Source organism: Notolabrus celidotus, chromosome 15 (genome assembly GCF_009762535.1).
Source record: "Notolabrus celidotus isolate fNotCel1 chromosome 15, fNotCel1.pri, whole genome shotgun sequence".
Taxonomy (NCBI): Eukaryota; Metazoa; Chordata; class Actinopteri; order Labriformes; family Labridae; genus Notolabrus; species Notolabrus celidotus.
The window spans coordinates 22,491,980-22,511,515 of record NC_048286.1 but is presented as its reverse complement, the minus strand read 5'-3'; the positions used below and the strand labels follow the sequence as shown (position 1 = coordinate 22,511,515).

At 41.5% G+C, this 19,536-nt stretch overlaps 1 protein-coding gene across 1 annotated transcript in view; it reads right to left on the bottom strand.

Moving 5' to 3' along the window:
- The window catches only part of kcnn1a (potassium intermediate/small conductance calcium-activated channel, subfamily N, member 1a), a 62,462-nt gene that overhangs the window by 33,945 nt on the left and 8,981 nt on the right, over window positions 1–19,536 (bottom strand). The window contains exon 2 of the mRNA XM_034703796.1: window positions 1,561–2,034. Within this exon, the coding sequence (XP_034559687.1) occupies window positions 1,561–2,034 (474 nt within the window). The remainder of the gene's footprint in view (window positions 1–1,560; window positions 2,035–19,536) is intronic.

The following is a 19,536-nucleotide window of genomic DNA, read 5'->3' as shown; positions in this document are numbered from 1 at the left end:
ACGGGGATCCCAGAAGTGGTGTAAATGCAGGAAACGCAATGCTGCCGAGCGGACCAATCACAGGGCTTGCGCTCTGCGTCGATACTACGCGTAGTTACATTTTGGAGGAGGTGCACATCCGCTATGTGTTTAGGCCTCTGGGTAGGTACGAGAGCTACGTGGACCCACGATGTAGGCTACGCTGTCGATTCGACGCAGAAGTAAACAAAAAGCTGCCTTTGCTCTCTTGTTTTTTGGTGGCTTTCAAACAAAGCTAAGGCACCGCCACCATCAGCTACCAATCAACACCAGTCTTAAATCTGGAAGTATTATCACATCTTACTGCTCAACACAGGATTTAAGTGTATCACAGAGTGAAATAGGTGGTAGCCAATGACTGCTTTGAAGCCAGCTAGCTTAAGAGAAAAGGTACAAAGTAATTGTATTTAGATTATGAAGAACTATTCATGTTTGTACCTCGTTGGTGCAGAGAGAAAACTGTTATAGAATTGCTGCCAAATTGGATGTCTCCAAATTTTTGCCACTGTGAACACACCAAGAGGCACTGGCTAGAATGATAATGAACTGTTTGATGCTATAGTAAATTAAACATAAGTTTTTTTGCTTTTTGGCCCCAACGAGCTCTCTGTGATTGGCTAAACATGCAAAACCACCTTTTAGATCTTGAGTTCTGTCCCCCCCTCTATGCATGGTGTGTGACGTTTAGAGCAAGGTCTAATTCCCAGAGAAAGAAGAGGCTGTGACCCTTTATGCTGCAGTGCACTGCAATGTCACCTCAGAAGTAAACAGCCTTGTAGAAGCTGCTCTGTGTGCAGTGAGGGAACAATAATTTTCCCAAAATATCTGACCCAGCAGAAGTGGCTGACTGATGCAGAAGGGTAAAAGAAGGTGAAAGGGTATTGACCCGGTCACCATGACCCTGAAACCTGACAACTCCGCTGATGTCCTTGTTCAAGAGTCCAGCTTGATATTTAAGTGCTTAGTTGTCCTCACTCTGATCTGCTGCTTTAAGTTGCTTATTTGCAGTTTAAAGCACCAAAGAACTTCTCATCTTTTATTCCTATTGTTCTTTCTCTTCATGTCAACTTGTCTTTATGTCACTTAAAGTCTCTCTGTACTCCTTATCCTCGACTATCCGGCTCCCTATCTGTCTCGCTCTGCTGTGAAAGGAGTTGTTTTGGAATCACAGGGAATGACAGAAAGCCACAATGGCGCCAGTAGTGGAACCAAATCTTTTGGCTGAGCTCCATTCACTTTTAGGTGCCAAAATGAAAGAAACTAGTAACAAAAGCAGGCTTGTAATCAAGATATTTCTGAATAAAACATTTTTAAAGGGCAGACTCTGAGCTTCACTGTTAGTCACACAGCAGCTCACATGACACTTCTGTCTATATGTGGAATATTCTCAACACCTTTGTTAAACCATGTATGTCAGTGTCTGTGTTAATAATCACTCTTCATGAATCTGACAGCTGGCAACCCCACACAAATCAAAAACTTACAATAGCCATGACAACACACAAAGCTCCCACTCATGCATCACACACATGCGCAACCTACCTTAGTGTAAACCCCCCATGACAGCTCTGTCTCTGTCACCATGACAACAATCCCAAACATCCCGAAGATGAGTGCGTAGTCGCTGAGTCGCTTCCGCTTCTCAAACAGTGCTCTCCTGTGGCCGAGCTTGTAGCCAATGTCCCTGTTCTTCTTCTGCGGCGCCCTGCCCCCGCCACGCCCGCTGCCCTCCCTGACCAAGCTCTCGTTGGACGCCTTGCTGGGGTCTTCGCCACCGTTGCCCTTTGACACCACCACCTCCAGGCCAGAGCTGTGCAACGTCTGCAAGGGCTGCGTCTCCGAGTCGAGCTCCGCGAGGTTGCGGCGCGACGAGGACGCCAGGCTGCCCACTAGTGGTCTCACCACTCCGCCATTGTACTTGCAGGTGTTCATGGCTATCTGAGGGAGTCGGCCACTGCTCTCAGAGAGGGAGGGCTTGGATCCAGCATGGCTCAGCTTCTTCTGCTCAGTAGTGGCCTGCGAACAGGAAGAGGAGTGATAAATACAATACTATCACAACAAAAAAGGTGTAAAAAACCGACAGTAGAATGAAAAGACACATCCTGTTTTAGACTTAAAATAGACCATTGATGTAGGAGTTACATCTCTGTGGATCTGGAGAGGGCAGAGAGAGGGAAGGAGCTTGCAAAACAATTTTGGTTATAAAAGCAGACAGATTTAGTGCTAGAAGTGGACATGGCCACTGCTGAGTTGTGTCCACTGCTTTGGAGCCTAGAGTTTGGCAATTTCACCATCACCATCTTGTTTTTTTGGAACCAGGAGTGACCATATGCAGACAAGAGGGTGGCTAAGTGCTGCCGTGTCATTATCCTGGTTGACAGGTCTTTGTGTTAAAGATTTTGCAATCACAAGACACAAGCCCTAATTGGGGCCACAATTTAATTCATGAACATCAGGATGTACCAAAGGAGACCTGAAACCAGCAAATGACACTGTAAACCCTTATAGAATACTGTTAAATGTAAGTGTAAGTATGAAGATAGGTTATGAAGATTTGTTTGGTGGGAATACACTTGTATAATGCCAGAAAATAGTGAATAAAGGGGTAGGATTAGATAAATTTTTACTTCTTCCTACTCCTTTTCGCACATGTAAAGTAAAATGTTTCAGTGCTTGCTAATGGAACTGATTGATTTGGGGTTTTTTCTAGAACTATTTCTTCTTTTTTACTTGTATGGTTTTTTTTCTATTTTACTTTTACATGTTTGAAATAAAGACATCAAATCAAATCAAATCCTCCTCCATATAAGCTGACATTCACAATCTGTAGAGTCCTGCTCTGTTGACTAGCAGAAATAAAGGAAATTAAAAGCAATCCAGCATTTTGCTTGTTTTTGGAACCAAAAGGGTACCTCCACATTTAAAGTTAGGGTTGGTAGCAATGGAAAACTAGCATGAATTTGAATGTAGCATTTCCTCAGGACTCCGTCTAACCCCTCCCCCCCTCTCCTCGGAGCTCCTCCAAAACGACGCCCCCACTCACATTCACGAATGGCGCTGATTCGCGACCATATGATCGTGACTGATTCACAACCGGTCCTCAGCACATTGTTTGTGTTTTGAACTACGTCAACTCATGTCTCATTCAGCAGAAAGAAAACACCAAAACATTATCATAGTAAAAGTTAAAAACACAAACAAACATGAAATGTACACGCAGGAGGCGGGCAGAACGGCAGGACGGGATTTGATTGGTTTCATCATTTGGTTCCTGATGGCAGGGACTGGTTGGTGTTTTCCCAGGTTTACTCCGGCTGTAGATAGCGTTTTTTTCACTCTTTTTTTAAGAACACATTATGTATTGATTGCCATCGGGACATAAAGATCATTTTAACCGGTATAACAAAAAGTGTATCTGAATCTGACTACCAACCCAAGCTTTAATCAGAGCTGGGCACACATCTGTTAATCCATGAATCGTTAATTTTCAGAGTTACTTTTTTTAATTAACTTTTAAAGCAGACGTCAATTTATAAAACGACTATTGAAACCTCATAACTCCCGTGACATGTAGTTTTCTTTGAGCTTGTCATTTTTGTGTTACCTGACTTGACAGCAGGAACACAGCTCTGTGGCAGCAGACATCTACATTGAAGTGGGGAGCCAAGTGATGTATCAGTCATGAACAACTTGGCTCTAAAAGCAAGGTATTGTACGTGAATGATACTATGAAGAGCTGCTTGGGAGCCAAAAGTGCCTGTTCTTTCTCAACCAAATGATCTGAATCACTAAAAAGAGCCATAGTTCCCATCACCGGGAGCAATCTACACTGAGATATTTTACCTGAGAAAGAAGGAGAATCCAAACCCTGCTCTAACATGGTGAGATGGATCACAGACAACTTGAGCAAGAGCATACAGCCTTGGTGGATTTGAAATAATCCGTGGATCTTTGTTGATATAACGTGTTTGGATTAAATATTTTACAGGACATGGATCGAGAAGGGGAAGCAGACTGTCCGACTTTCAACTGGTCTTGGCATCAAAATAAATGTAACTTCTGTTGGTTTTGAATTGAATTAATGGATGAAGTGTAATCAAAGTTGACGGTTACATTTTGGATTAACTGTGGATTAACTTCAATGGTCCAAAAGTCATTGATGCTGAAAGTCTTCTTTCTTGTACCAGAGACAGTTCCCTTTTACAAATTGTTTGAAGCTAAACTCCAGTATATTTTTTCATCTTTCTAATATTTCATAACTTTTCACTTTTTTTTTGTGCGCTTCATACTAAGGTGGCAGGCAACTACAGATGGAGTGCCAAGACCAGAGTTGGGCAAACAAACAGAACCAGCAGTACCATTATTCTCCAAATAAGGTAGGACAGATCACGCTCCTTGAGACCAACAGACCCATTTATGAAAGGATGTACAGCACCAATGTGATTCACAGTGATTAGTTCTCAGGGAGAACGAGTAGCATGAAATGAGAGAGGAGCTAAGAGGAAATCAAGCATCAGTCAGCGCCAACCTCTTGATGTCTGAGCGGAGGTTATTGCCAAGACAGACCTGACATGCCAGGAGCAAACCCCACAAGAAAATCCACCCCCTTTAGAACTGTCAAAGTTGTCCTCATTTCATGCCAAAGGAACCGCTTTGGCAAGTGCCAGAATAGCAGTCATGTTGCCATAGTAATTTCACCACACCCCGACTTTGACAAACATTAACCATCAAAGAAGTTGAACAATCTCTTTATTGGACAGCTCGTTTCATGTGTAACAGTTTTTCCTTCAGGAAAATTGTTTCAGAGTTTGACTGCTCACAAACAAATAAATAATAAATGGACTTTGATGTATAAATAAAAACCATATAACCAACGGTGGACCCTACAAAGTGCAGAGAATTGAATCTTTGCACTGCACAAATTTAGATATAAAAAATGTATGTACAAGATGACCCTGTTTCCTATCAGAGGAACACTCTTCCTCTGCAGAGATTAATGCAGGCAAACAGAATGCAGGCAAAGAAATGCAGACCTTCTCAAACGAGAGACCAGATGTTTGTGGGTATCCCAGAAGAAGTTTGTGCATAAACATCCTGTCTGGGCAAACAGTAAGTTTAGATTGTAAAATTATTGATTCCAATGAGGGGCAACAAAAACTTAGGCATAAACTTATTTTACTTCTTTTTCACTTGAACAAAATGTCCCTTGCGTCTTTCTGAGCTGCTGCTATGCAGTCGTCTCTCTTATAGCATTGAGACGTCTATTATTTCTGCTCTTCTTCAGCAGATAGGAGTGACTTTCTGTCCCGGTTACACAGACAGTCAGAAACTGTTCTATCCCTGCAGAGTCTGTGGAGCAGTCACCCCAGAAGCATCTATCTGCTTGTCTATCCCCTGCCCTTCAGAGACTCAGCCAGATTATCATAATGGGTTATGAAAACTTCACATGGAACAGTGCTTTTTCCGAAACAAGTCGGGGTGTGTGATAGCACTGCTGGACCTTTTTATTAGCCTTGACAAAGCATGCCTAATGCCTTTAAATGTGCTGGTGGGAATAAAGAAGGGCAGCCCTAATGGAAATTTACCAACTCTGGTCCTGTGATGCTATCGTCTGGCACATATTGTGGCTCCATGAGAACAGGAGTAAAGGTTAAGGATTAGTGAAGCCCATAGTGTTTCTAATCCCCTTTTCTGTATTAAATTGCTTTTTTAATCTCTACCATTAGGACCCCTCTACACTTTTGAAGACGGTGCAGCGAGTGAACTTTAGGTTTGAATGACAGGAAATACTCCAGAAATAGATGCTGATATGGCAGGAGGGGTGGAGATGCTGGTCTTTATTTGAGGGTAAAAATAGAACAGGGACTTCTGCAAAGAAACCAAAAACAAGTTTCTTCAAAGGCTGAGTGGAATAAATGTCTCGTCTGACTGTCGTACGTCTACAAAAGGTGAATTTTTGCAATTCATGCATACTGACAACAAGAAGATGTGACAAGAAGAGAACCTTTGTGTTGTCCTGTGCAACATAACACTAAGTTTTAAACATGTGAGGCTCCTTAGATTTCCTAAGAATCAGGAGGAGCTCTTTAACTTAACGTGTCATTTAGGAATATTCTAACATATTTGACTAAATATCACCATAAAATGAAACCCCTACAGTGTGTTGAATGTGTCGAATCTCCAGGATTAATATTACAGAGCAACTTAAAAACATCAGTAATCCTTTGGTTGTAAGATTCCCTACATGGTGTCATGTTGTCAAAAATAAAAGCATTTCCTGTTTTTGTGTAAGAAGTAAATATCTTTGAAGTTTCAGGTGAAGTTCTGTCCCGTTCAGAAAGTATTTTTAGCCTCAAACTAACTGTCAGAGAGTCAGATATGCTTGATATGTAAATATTGGTCCTGGGCTATAGAGTAATACCTGATGAAAACATCCAAAACCATCTCAAACAAAGATTGCGTATGTTTGAACATTTGTTTTGCATGAATGGGAAACTTAATACATTTTTGCCACAGTATTACTTTATATATCACATTGATATGATGTTTTGGGTGCGATATTGATTATCTTGCTAAAATCCAAAGTATAAGTCTTACAACTTGGTAACCTGCTCCTCACAGCTGAGAATACATACGTCTTCCTTCAATTAGAAGTGAAATACTGTCGTCTTGAAATACTCTTACAAGTAAAAGCCTCAGATTCAAAATGTAGACTGTGAAAATAGGAGTAGTATCAGCATAGTGTGGCAGGCCTATCTTAAATGTAGTCATCCTCACTAGTCAGTTCAATTTAATATTAACAGTTTTGGTATTGTAGGCCCTTAAATGCATGCATTGCATCATATGTTTTGTCTTAGCTGTAGCACAGTCACCCTCCACTAGACAACTGTAGCTCCAGTTAATGGCTATTGCAATAATGCTATAGTGCTCTACTACCCAGATGTAAACAAGCACGGATGACAGATGGTATCTCATAGCGTGAGAGGCTTGGCAGTATTTAGATCTACGAAATGGAGAGGAAGTTTTATTTAGGCTGTCTGGTGAACTCAAGCTCCAATCTGGACATTAATCTGCAGGGTGGATGAGAAGTTGGTGGATAGCTCTGCTAGCTTTAGTCACACTTTGCAAACTTATTTGACATTGTTTACCCATAGACAATATGATCCCATCTTTGGCTGTGATTTGGCTGTAAATTGGAGTGGCCCCCCTGAGGGGTCGCGAGACACAAATGGAGGGTCGTGAGATGTCCTCCAGAATTTTTTTTTTTTTTAAGTTATCGGAAAACAGTACATTTTACCCATTATAGTAAAAAATATTGACAAAAATAGAAGCTAAACTTGACATAAAACTTTGAAAATAGAAAATGTAATGAGTTTTCTGCCTTTCTTTTTGCCAGATGACTCCTAAGTTTAGAGTTAGTGAACAGTTAATTATCAAAAGCATCAGCAGCAGTAGGTTTATTCATAAGGCACAGGAAACACAACCACATGCTCATATTGGTAGGCTAATTTTCTTCGGACCAGCTAAATGAAGCCACATTAAATCACTTTGAGGGATAGTAGGGGTCACAAGTCTTTGGCACCTACATTTTGGGGGTCAAGGACTGAAAAGCTTGGAAAACCCTGATCTAGAATATAAATTCTTTTTTAAACAAATTTGAAGGTAGACACTTCAGAACATCCCTATATCCAAGTATAACATTTTCATTACAAAATGTAAAAGTAAAAAATTATCAGAAACTGTACAAGTCCAACATGTTTTGGAGAGTAAACTATTATCATCCGATACCAAATTACATCAAACAGGATTATCTGTAAACTATTTATAGAGGTACAATACTTACTAGTAAATTCATTTAATTAACTTCCACCAGGTTCATGCTTCACAGTACCTATAACCACTGTTTGTAGTCAAAGGAAGTCAAAGAACTTAACAACACCAAAAGCCATTCTTGGTATTGATTCGAGGTGACACCTTTATACAGCTAAGGGGGGTCTGTGACAGTACAAGAAAGTACATTATCTGATCTAGACTGGACAATCACACCAATCTTTAACAGGCTATCAATATATTTTACTGAGTAATTTAAACTAAGTACCCCTGATAAAATCCTTTACCGTACTATAAAAATGGGTTTCTTCTCCCGTTAAGTTAGAGAGGATCACTGCAAAAAAGAAACCAAAACCTTTTCCTCAAAGACATTTCTCCTTTAAATATTTGAATGTCGTTGAAAACAGAAAAGCTGAAAAATGAGACACTACATGTACCCCTAATTTGGTTTCAGATGACAAATTACACAACGATAGATCAGAGCCAAAGAGCCATGTTGTGACAATCTAAGGCCACTCTAGAGCCGGGGGATGTAAAAGGAGAACGTCCCAGGAAGTGTTGCACCGATGAGGTAAAAGAAGAGGATTAATGATAGACGCCAGGAGAGCTGGGCTGCTGTTACATCCACAGCTTTAGTTACCTGTTTCTAGTGATCATCAGTCACTGAAGCAGGTCAGGAGTGACCCAAAACTGGGCATCTATCCAGTCAGTCAGTTTGTATGAACGCTGGCATATGTGTGACAGGAAGAGAGAAATATTTCAGCAGGAAGTACTTAAAAATAGGGGGAAAAAACTGGCTTTTTCCTCAGAGTCCTTCACAGAGGTGCAATCAATTCTATCCTCTCACCCACATAAGCCATGTACCTAGCCTCTGTCACATTTCCCCTGCAACCTGACTAAACATTGCGGCGAAAGGGCATGGCGGGGCAGCGTCACCCTTGTCGTCCCCTGATGCCCCTGTGGAGGAGACACCAGGAGGCTGCCCGTCCAGCCGACCGACGGCTCAATTTCATTCTGAATGGCACGCAGCATCCAGCCTCTATGAAATGGAGCCTCATAATCAAATTGAAAAGCCTCAGTGCAGAACAGTTTAAATGAAGGAAACTCTCAGCCTCCCTCTCTCTCTCCAGACAAATCTAATAGAAAATCCTCATTCTTTTGTATTGTGTGGGGCTACTGTGCTGCTGTAAGGAGGGCTTATATATCCTAAAAATGGAACTGTGCATTAGAAAATACACTGTTCAAGTCTTTGTGTGTGTTTTGGGAGTTTGAGCATGTGGGTGCCAGTCTGTTTAATTATGCGTGTGTGTATATGTGGGTGGGTGGGTGGTTGGATGTGTCCATATGTGTGCTAGTTGAACAAGCTGAGCCTCAGCCAGGCACTGGATTAGGTCGAATATTGACGCAGACAGCGTGCGGCAACGAAACAAGCAAAGACATGGAATTGTTTGAGAAGAGCCACGTGTATGCGAGGATGTAAAATCTGTGAACAACGGAGTGATACTGTCGAGACTGATGTGAAAAAAAATGGAGCATGAAACAGACGGAGAAAAAGAGGGACAAGGGACCAAATAGGCTAGAGCTCTAGAAAGTGAGGAAACATGAAAGATAGAGGGAGTAAAAGAGAAAGAGATAAATGAAAGAGAGAGTAGACAGCTCCCTGTGGGTGTCTCTGCCAGCCCCCGGAGTGATTGAGAGCTGCAGGCTACACTCTCCAGTTTGTCCCTGCACACAGGACACTGTCACATTTCTTTGACAGGCCAGCAGGCTTCAGGGCTCCTCCGAACATCCCTGACCAGCATGTGGAACATCACTCAACACTGGCAAAAACCGAGGAAACCAGAGGCTGCAGCTCCACATCTTAAGTGTAAAAACCCTCATTATAAGTGCTGAGCTAATGCAAACAAGACATATATGATATATGTTTAAGAGGCAGCACGAGAAAGGGCTAGGGGAGTTTTAAGCCCCAAAAATTAATTCCAGTCATTCCAAATCTAGTCTGTATTTAGCAAGCGGCAACCTCTGGTCTCAAACTATGAAGCCCATGTGGAAGTTTTATAAACTGCAATTCATTGAGCATCTGCTTGCAATGAGCTCATTTCTCTATCAGCACACACTGTACGGGGGATGAATTTCTTTCTAACGCGATGGTTCAGAAGATATTAAGATTACGAGTTTTTGCCCAAATAAGGACATGATTGACTTGACTCCCGGACAGGAACACATAGCTGTTGGCTAGGAGGCTCAAACCCCGCCCCTTTATGTCACACTATGCCTAGTTGACTTCCGCATTTCCAATATGGCTGCCTCCGTCGATTGGACGAAAACTACATCCATTATTTATACAGTCTATGGTATTTAGTTGTTCTTAGTCTGATCACTCTGACCTCTTCAAGGCCCAACATCAGTTTGAAGTCCTCAAAGATTCCTTTCAGCAGTACAATGTCATCACTGTTCTTTACGTGGATGCCCCTATGATCATGATCTATGCATTGTTGGAAAACCTGGCGAATATTGAGATATCATGCGGTCTCAAAAAACATGGATACTGACAATTGTCCCAGAGTCTGACAATAAGAAGGAAACCACAAGGACATGCATCATGTCGCTGGAATTTAATTCCAGGTATGCAAATGGAGATGATCAATAACCTTCACTGCTCGGGGGATTTGATTAAATGTTTGGAACAACAGAAAGAAATGTTACTACAATAGTTTCCAGTGTAGGAGTAACTATGACGAACTCACTGATTCAGGGAATACAATAAGTTTTTACTACTCGGCTGATTATGGACCATGTCGTACTGTTACTTGGCTGTGGCTCAGTGTGAGTCATCTCTCTATCCAAAGGTTGGTGGTTTCATCCCCAGCTCTCTCCAGTGTACATGCCAAAGTATGCAAGACACTCAACCCCAAGTTGCCCCTTAAGGCATTGCCAGCTGTGTGTAAGTGTGTGTGTGATGTGATTGGTAGTGGTGAACTGTTGGGCACTTGAGCAGCCACTGCTTTCAGTGAATGAAATGGTGAATGTCACATGTATGAAAGTGCTTGGAGTGGTCAGAGGACTAGAGAAGTGGAGTTTGTTTAGCGTTTTCACTTTTGGCGTTGATAAGAAAAATGGGAAGTTAATGTTCATGGTGACAACGATCGCAGACTGTTTAATCCAGCCATGAGGATGCTAGTATGGAGATGTGTTGGGGTGCCACCAAGCAGCAATCTCCGGTCTAAAAATATGATTCCAATGTGGGAGTGCTACAAACTGCAGTTCATCGAGGAGCCGCTTGAGGCTGGCTCCGGAAGTACCGGAAACCACATACACACCAATTCATAAAAAAGCCGATCTTTACAGCAGAAATAAACATGTTTACAGCCTGGTACAAAAGATGAGTGTAGTCTGGATAGCTCATTTCTCGATCGGCACACACTATAGTGGGGTGAATTTTTTTCTAATGCAGCAATTTCAAAGATACTTACATTACGAGTCTTCCAATGAGATTCACAGCTGACTTGATTGACAGGCAGGAACACTAGCTGTTGGCTAGGAGACTGAAAGCCTGCGTCACAATTGCTCGACAGCAGCAATATGTCTGCCGCTGCCGAAGATTTGCCTCAAAACAGCGCTTCAGAAACAGATGGGTGACATCACTGATTCTACGTCCATATTTATACAGTCTATGGGTGCCACTCTCCTAGCGGTCCAAGTGCAGAGGTTATAGCCCCCGTTGCAGCAGTCGCAGGTTCAACCCTCGACCTCTACCATTAACTGCATGTCTTCCCCCACTCTCTACTCTCCTCATTTCCTGTCTTTCTCCAGTTGTCCTATCCAAGAAAGGCAAAAATGCCCAAAATAACAGAACTTTAAAGCTACATGCATAGTGTAAGTTAGCTTTGTGAACTTTGTAAGCTAGCTACTGCTGTCATGTACCATGTACTTCCAGTTAATATTACAAAGCTACAGGAAAAAGGTTGCTAGCTAGCAGGTGTCTAATGCTGTTTTCACTGTAATGTACCCTGAATCTCATCTTATGTCAAATATTCTACAGGCTAGTTTGTTCACATCTGAAGTATAAGACCGACAGACCTGTTTCGTCTCGTTTGTCCTTTTCTTTGGTGTTTTTTATAACAGTTTGTGCTGTCTTTGGCCCAGGCTACAACAATCCTGACACCCGATAGCTTCCTTCATCCAGTTCCTTGTTATTATTAGTCATATAATGTAATCCTATCACAGCATCTAATGCAGCATGAAGGGAGCTAGCTACCAAAGCTCAGTAGTTTGGAGGTATTTCCTGCTTGTTAATCCAACATCTCAAACAGCAACTTGAAATAAGGGTGCCAATGATACACCAGTCAGAGTGTTTTGGTATTTGATCCAATGGTTCTTGGTATTTGAAACTCAAATGATCATTTTGAATGGAGTTGGAGATCTTGTGGGAGTAAAACAAATGAATCAGCTGTATTGGAAACTTCATAATTAATTACACAAACTGCTATGATCAACACCATCACCACCACAGCAATTGTTCTAGGACCATTATTTGCATTACCCCAATCCCCAGAGGGGAAAAGACCTGAACCTAAAGCTAAGCAAAAAATAAAAAGTAGCAATAAAATCTGCAGACACTAAATTGTGTCAGTACATTATAAAAAAAAACAACATGCTCAGCAGTGGAGTCGCCTCAGGGAAGCTATAACCTTTACTTGGGCAAATAACCAGGCTTAAAGTATGGAGTAATAGCATTAAATCACACCACAAACAAGATTACATTATTTTACTGGTCTGGTGTTGGCATCATTCAGAGATCAAATTCAATCCAACTATGAATCATCTGAAACATGAGGCCAGAATTCGTTTTTTTGTTTATTTTACATCGAGAACACTGTAGAGTGATAAAAGAGGAACACGAACCAAACCAAAGAAACAGAACAATATTACCACCGAGTTCAGATTAGATTAAAAAGCCAAAGACAAGTCTAAAAACATCTCCTTTCAAAACAAGTTAATAATGCATGATAAATGTGGGGTTGTGAGAACATACAACAGCTACTGTAGTATGAAAGGAAAAAACATTGGATTTATTTCTGTTGCTAATGCTCCATCTGTCTCCACAACATGAAGTTAAAAAAAAGATAACAGAGATATTAAATGGCCTATGGAATGACTCTCCTCTTCCACTCATGCTCTTGTTTTACAGATTACCAACAAAAAGTAGCAAAAGAAAGTCCAAACCTCTGTGGAGAGACGGGACGAAGGTGCATGCCTGTGGGAATGTGTTATTGTTAGGACTAATAACACACTTTGTTCAGCAGAGACACAATGCTATTTTAATTAGGACCCAACAAGGTTAGTATGAGTGCTCTAGCAAAAGTGTGTCTTATAAACTAGTTCCTGGGGAGATTGGGGAAAGAACTGATGGGGGGGCTGCTTTCCCTGTGGGACTCCCACCGCCTCATTAGGAACAAGTTCAATTTCCAACAAATTAAAGGAAGTCGTTGTTAGAAATGTGATTTGTAGATCAGGGCCATGATAGATAGACTTACCCTGGTAGAGCAGTTAGCAGAGTGAACTTTGAAGCTGGCAATTTGTCGCAAAATAATCAGGACCAAAACAACCTCTAAATTTTGTAAATTCCACCCAAAAATCACACAGCAACCTGCATCTAAAAACACACTCAACAGGAAATGTTTCTAGGAAATAAATGGATTTCTGGGTGTTTGACATTTTATTAAACAAATGTTGGGAAAGACTTGTGCTCAAGACTTACAGCAAAGGTTCTATCAAAATCCACACTCCTGCTTGGAATCCTAACAATACACATACATAAACAACTATCTTTTGATTCACCACCTCCTGCTCTTCTTGAGGATATCATTATCTCTGATGTCTGATGGAAGCTTGTGTCTGTAAATCTATTTAAAAGTTGCAGGAATCAGACAGCCATATTTAGTGACAACGTGCCGGAGAATCAATCCCTGCCCTGAGCTGGGAGCATCAAAGTTTACTGATGTTCTTCTTTATATCCAGGAATACACTACAAAGTCCCACTTCATAAGCACTAATACGATGTATTTATAATGAAATCACCAAAAGCATGAGGTTAGTAAAACAACATACCCATTGAATCCAATCGATCCGCCCATTATTGTCAAAACTTTTGACAAGAAAATGATCATCTATATTTATATATATCAATATTGTCCTTTCTGGTTTTAGAGGACAAAATTGGTAGCCCTGGCAGAATACTACGGAAACTATATGGTGAGCGAGTGATTACAATCCAAGCGTCAACCTCCGTTCTAAAAATATGAGCCCAATGCAAAAGTGCTAAAAACTGCAATTCATCTAGAGCACACCAATACACACCAATTTTAAAAAGCCGATCTTTACAGCAGAAATAAACATGTTTACAGCCTGGTACAAAAGAGGAGTGTAGTCTGGATAGCTCTTTTCTCGATCGGCACACACTGTAGGGGGGTGAATTTTTTTCTAACGCAGCAATTGTAGAGATATTGAGATTATGAGTCTTCCAATGAGAGGCACAGCTGACTTGATTGAGAGGCGGGAACACTGCAGCTGTTGACTAGGAGGCTCAAAGCCCGCCTCTTTACGTCACAATCACTTGACAGCAGCAATATGACTGCCGCAGACGATTGGCCTCAAAACAGCGCTTCAGAAACAGATGGGTGACGTCACAGATACTACGTCCATATTTTATACAGTCTATGTTAGAATCCTGACATGGTGTGCAAGACACTTCCCCTTCAAGGACATATTGTGTCAGGATCCTGCACACCCTGTCCGGATCTAATCCACATAACCCGTTCTTGATAGATTATTCCACTTTTTATCCAGCCACCAAATACAGACATGAGCAACAAACCCCCTTAAAGGGGTAGACGCAGCCCTTGATACATTTCAACACAAACCGAGAGGTGTTTCAGGCATTAAGTCCATCGGGATGCAAGATTGATAAACTCTGATTATAAGTGACTCTCATCAACCCTTTCACAGAGAGTTACAACCTGTTTTCAAATGGTAGTTATTTTTTTCAGCGAATTAACGTCATTGGAATTAATTTTAATGCACTAGAAATATCTCAATGCCTAAACTGTGTCACCAGAATATATGTTTTGTGGCACCAGCAGCTCCAGTTCAGCGCCAAGCCAACATTTCTGCAGACTTCTAAATCATCTAATGTCAGATCAGCATTAATATTGGACTACTAAAGCAGAACATCAGGATATTACAGTTCTTTGCTAGACAGTTGAAAATTAATGAACAGTATCAATTTCTTCAACTGGGCAGTGCGCCATTCTGACCATTTTAACATTTTTATTTTCAGAAATTGTTGACTTCTATGGAGAAACTAGCAAACTATCTTTCTTTCTCTCTCACTCACTCAAGAGTTCATCTCTCTGCAGGGTTATAGTGCAAACACATCCAGAAGTTTTGACAGTTGATTGGAAATTACTTTTGCGTCCTTGCAAAATAAAAGCATCTCTGCTATCAAAACAAGAAATAATGTTGCCAAATGGGTGAAAAGGCTAGTTGGTTGTATTGTAACAACTCTGAGGTCAGTTTTGTCCGTACTGTTACTTTAAGGCAGAGGTGGGCAATTCATTTTCCCAAGGGGCCACATGAGGGACAGGGACTGTTTAGGAGGGCTGGACACAAAACTGAACTCAACTCTGCTCAATATAAATTATAGCTGTTTATTAAAAGCAGTGATTTTTTTGGTTTTGACTAGAAACTCAAAACATTTGAGGTATCATGAAAACAGGCATTTTGTAAATATCAATATTGTAACACTCTTTCATAAGTATTTACAGATTTGAAAAAGTTCACATCTTTGCACTATTTCAATCATTACATCGACTCTGTGTGTCTCTTAGTGGTGGTTTAAATTGCAATCCTTAAACACAGAGATCTGTTCTCCACAAACTAAGCACACAGCTTTACCTTTGAGTTCATAAAATAAATTCTTAGCTGTCCATGTCTTGTTAAAAACTCTACTTAGTTAATCACGGACTGCTTTGCGGCATATACGTTCACACGCCACCTGCCACGCACGTACGGGACGGGCGTGCGGCCGCACGTAAATCACAACAAAAAAAGTTACCTTCAAAATAAAAGCATTTGACTGGCATTGGATGCATGGTGTATGCTTAGTTAATTTACATTTTATTTCTGAATCTGATCACCCATTAACCTCACGCGAGCCAGTCAGGGACAGCCAAAGGGTCGGATGTGGCCCGGAGGCCGTAAAATTCCCAGGACTGCTTTAGGGGAATTCTTTGTAACAAAGTTGAAAGTCTTTCCTTTATTCACGATCTTTCATTTTCTTCTGATGAACTACAGAATTTCAGGAATAGCTGAAAGCAGTGCGACGTCACACAAAACGTATTTTTAGCAACAGCAAATTGTTTGCTTCTTTTGAAGACACATTTCTACTACAAGCAAAACTGCCTTTTATTTGTGTTTCCCTCTGGCGCCTGTATGTATGATCAAAGTTGTACAGGTGTGGGTAGAAAGCTAAAAGAAAACATTGCACTGATGGAAGGTAAAGCAAGTACGGTTTAGATTAAGGGAATCAAGGTTCAGACTTGTTTACAATTATGAAGTCAACACGAAGCTGATGGTAAAAGTGAGGCTGCAAAACTTTGTGAGTTGAACTGCTGAACTTGCGAGCTGAATAAAAACTTCCCTGCACACACACATTGTTGCCATGTTATGCAAAAAATCTGAAAGTGATACAATTATGACAAACTGTTGCAGAGGAGACTGTGACTTTATCCACTTTGGTGTACATTCCTGTCATGTAGGTGCCCTCCACTGTCATTCCAGTGTACAATAATTCTCTCATGCAGGAGAGTCTAGCAGGAGTATCTGTGCGGTGTATATGTAGTATTCTGTGGCTACTTCCATAAGCTTTCATAGCAGTGTGTAGGAGAGTGTGGTGTAACATTATGTAACTTTACAATGTTGTGTGCACAAGTATGATTTATGACCTGAGCAGCCTCTCATACCAGTACTTCCTCCCACTTATCAAAACGACCAATAACGCATGTGGTCGGACACACACAAGCTTGAAATATCGCTCAGTCTATGTGGACCCAGAAGACTAAGGCATCTTCATTAGGAGACAGATCCCCGAGCGGCTATTTCACATCCCACAGAGACCATATATTCCTCACAGAGATTATCACCCTTAAGTTCTCCATAACCCGCATTGCAATCCCACAACCTCTGCCTCGTATCAAACCACAGATCTGACAACAGTATCAGTATAAAAACGCCACCGCCTGACAACTTCTATTTTCATCGTGAGGTGATTGTAAGTCATTTGAAAACGAGCCCTCGGTAAATTCAGGTGGAGGCAGTTTCTTTCTTTCCCCGAGGCGAAAACATCGATAGCTGAGAGAGAGGAGCCAGGACAACCTATAGCACTGGACAGATCAATAGAGCAACAAACTCAGTAAAGATTGACTGGAGAGTTGCCTGGAAACATCCTGGTTCAGATTTATGACAGTAGCGGGGACACAAGCCAACCGGAGACGCTAGAGGATGAAGGAGCAGAGCGAGGAATCTGAGGGACAGTTCTGGGTTAAAGAGAACTCTCTCAAAGGATACAGCAATTTTAAAAACAAATGATGAACATGTATGTTTTTAGCATCAGTGAATAATGGAGTCATAGGCAGACCAAACTAGATGTGGATAAGATTAAGCCCCTTAGAAGGAGTTTGAAATAGTATCACTCCTATAAACCGCGATTATTCCTCGTTAACACAAAACTTGCATGATACATACGCTTACCAAACTTCACAGCTTTATTTTTTCAGTTGATGGTGCTGTAAAGCCTCTTTGCTCTTAGTCTTTTATTTTGCCAATTTGATGGTTGTGTTGTGTTGTGTTGTGTTGTGTTGTGTTGTGTTGTGTTGTGTTGTGTTGTGTTCAAACCAAACACTAACAAAATCATCTAAGAGTGAATTATTTGTTAAGTCAATGTAAAGACCATAGACTGTATAAAATATGGACTTAGTATCCGTGACGTCACCCATCTGTTTCTGAAGCGCTGTTTTGAGGCCAATCATCATCAGCAGCCATATTGCTGCTGTCGAGTGATTGTGACGTAAAGAGGCGGGCTTTGAGCCTCCTAGCCAACAGCTAGTGTTCCCGCAGTCAGCTGTGCGTCTCATTGAAAGACTCTTTATCTCAATATCTGACGTCACGGATACTACGTCCATATTTTATACAGTCTATGTTATAGGCTCAAATGTGGTCTCTTGAGTTTTTGTAACCAGCCTCAAGTGGCCACCCATGGAATTGCAGTTTTAGCACTTGCTGCATAGGTTTGAGAGGTTTTCTCTGATTTTATATCAACATGCTATTCATCTTGATTTAAATTCCAAAGCCATTTAAGCCTTTTCTATTACAAGTCCAAGGCGGGATCGTTTGCAACCCTGCAACGTCTCGCCTTCACTGTTAATGTCCCTGAGGTGAGCTGGTGGGACCAAGTCTTCTTGCTACTGTGCCGACATCAGAGGTAGTAACAGAGGTGTTACTGGCCAGAGACAGGATTACTGTGAAACTGTGAGGCCAGCAGGTTGGAATAGTGATGGATGTGTGTGCGGGTGTGTGAGTGTGTAAAGCTCCTGCTGTGTGTTTACACGTCATGCCTCTTGTGCTTCTGCAATGCTGTAACGCAATGTAAAACCACACATTCGGACAGCAATATAACGTTGTAACAGATTCAGTATAAAAGTACAATGTGTACTGATGGCAGAGCTTTGTTACGGCACTGTTGCTGATCGCATGTGGACTTTCCACTCTAGGGAATATGTTTGCTATTTAATTTAATAAAAGGACTGAAACAGTGACTAGATGAAACAAGAAGATATTTTCCTGTCCTCCTTCCCTGTATATCACCCTGCTCCTGTCTGCAGAGCACAGGAGCACTGAGCAGTGGTCTTCCATAGACTCTAGCTAAATGAATATCCTTATCTGGCTTTAAACCCTGCTTTCCCCTGGTGAACTGAAAGGAAGAACATTTGTATTCACCTACAGATGCTTTCAGAGGAAACCTAGCACACACACGCACACACACACACACACACACACACACACACACACTGATCACAAACCTACTGTACTTGACTGCACCGGATGTAACCTTGTTTTGAGGCAGGTGAACCATAATCAGACCCCACACTGTACTATATACAGTAAAGAGTAGCTGTCTTTCATGCCCGTCTATTCCATCTCACATGATAAAAGTTGTGCTAACAGCCTGCAGCTGTGATTTTTTTTTCCTGCTTATGAAATTAAGAGCTGAGGTTTTCTAATGCCCCCTGGGCCCTTTAGTGTAAATTGGTTCTATTTTAAAGTCGTTTTCCCTCCAGACTGACAGTGAAGAAGGAGCGAGGATGAGTGATTGTGACTCTCGGTGAAAGGGGAAGGCAGAGATGGAAGGCAGCATTGTTGGTGAAAAGGGTTAAAAAGAAAATGGCAGCAACAAAAGGGGATGAGCGCACAGTGTGATCGCGGCCCATTAAGGGGTTAACAGTTGGAGGGAAAGCGATAATGGAGGCTGGAGCAGCTGTATGAAGGAGCCACACACCAACCACTGACATAAGACAGAGAAAAACACAGGGAAGAAACGATGCGCCACACTCATCTCATGTCAACCTTGTG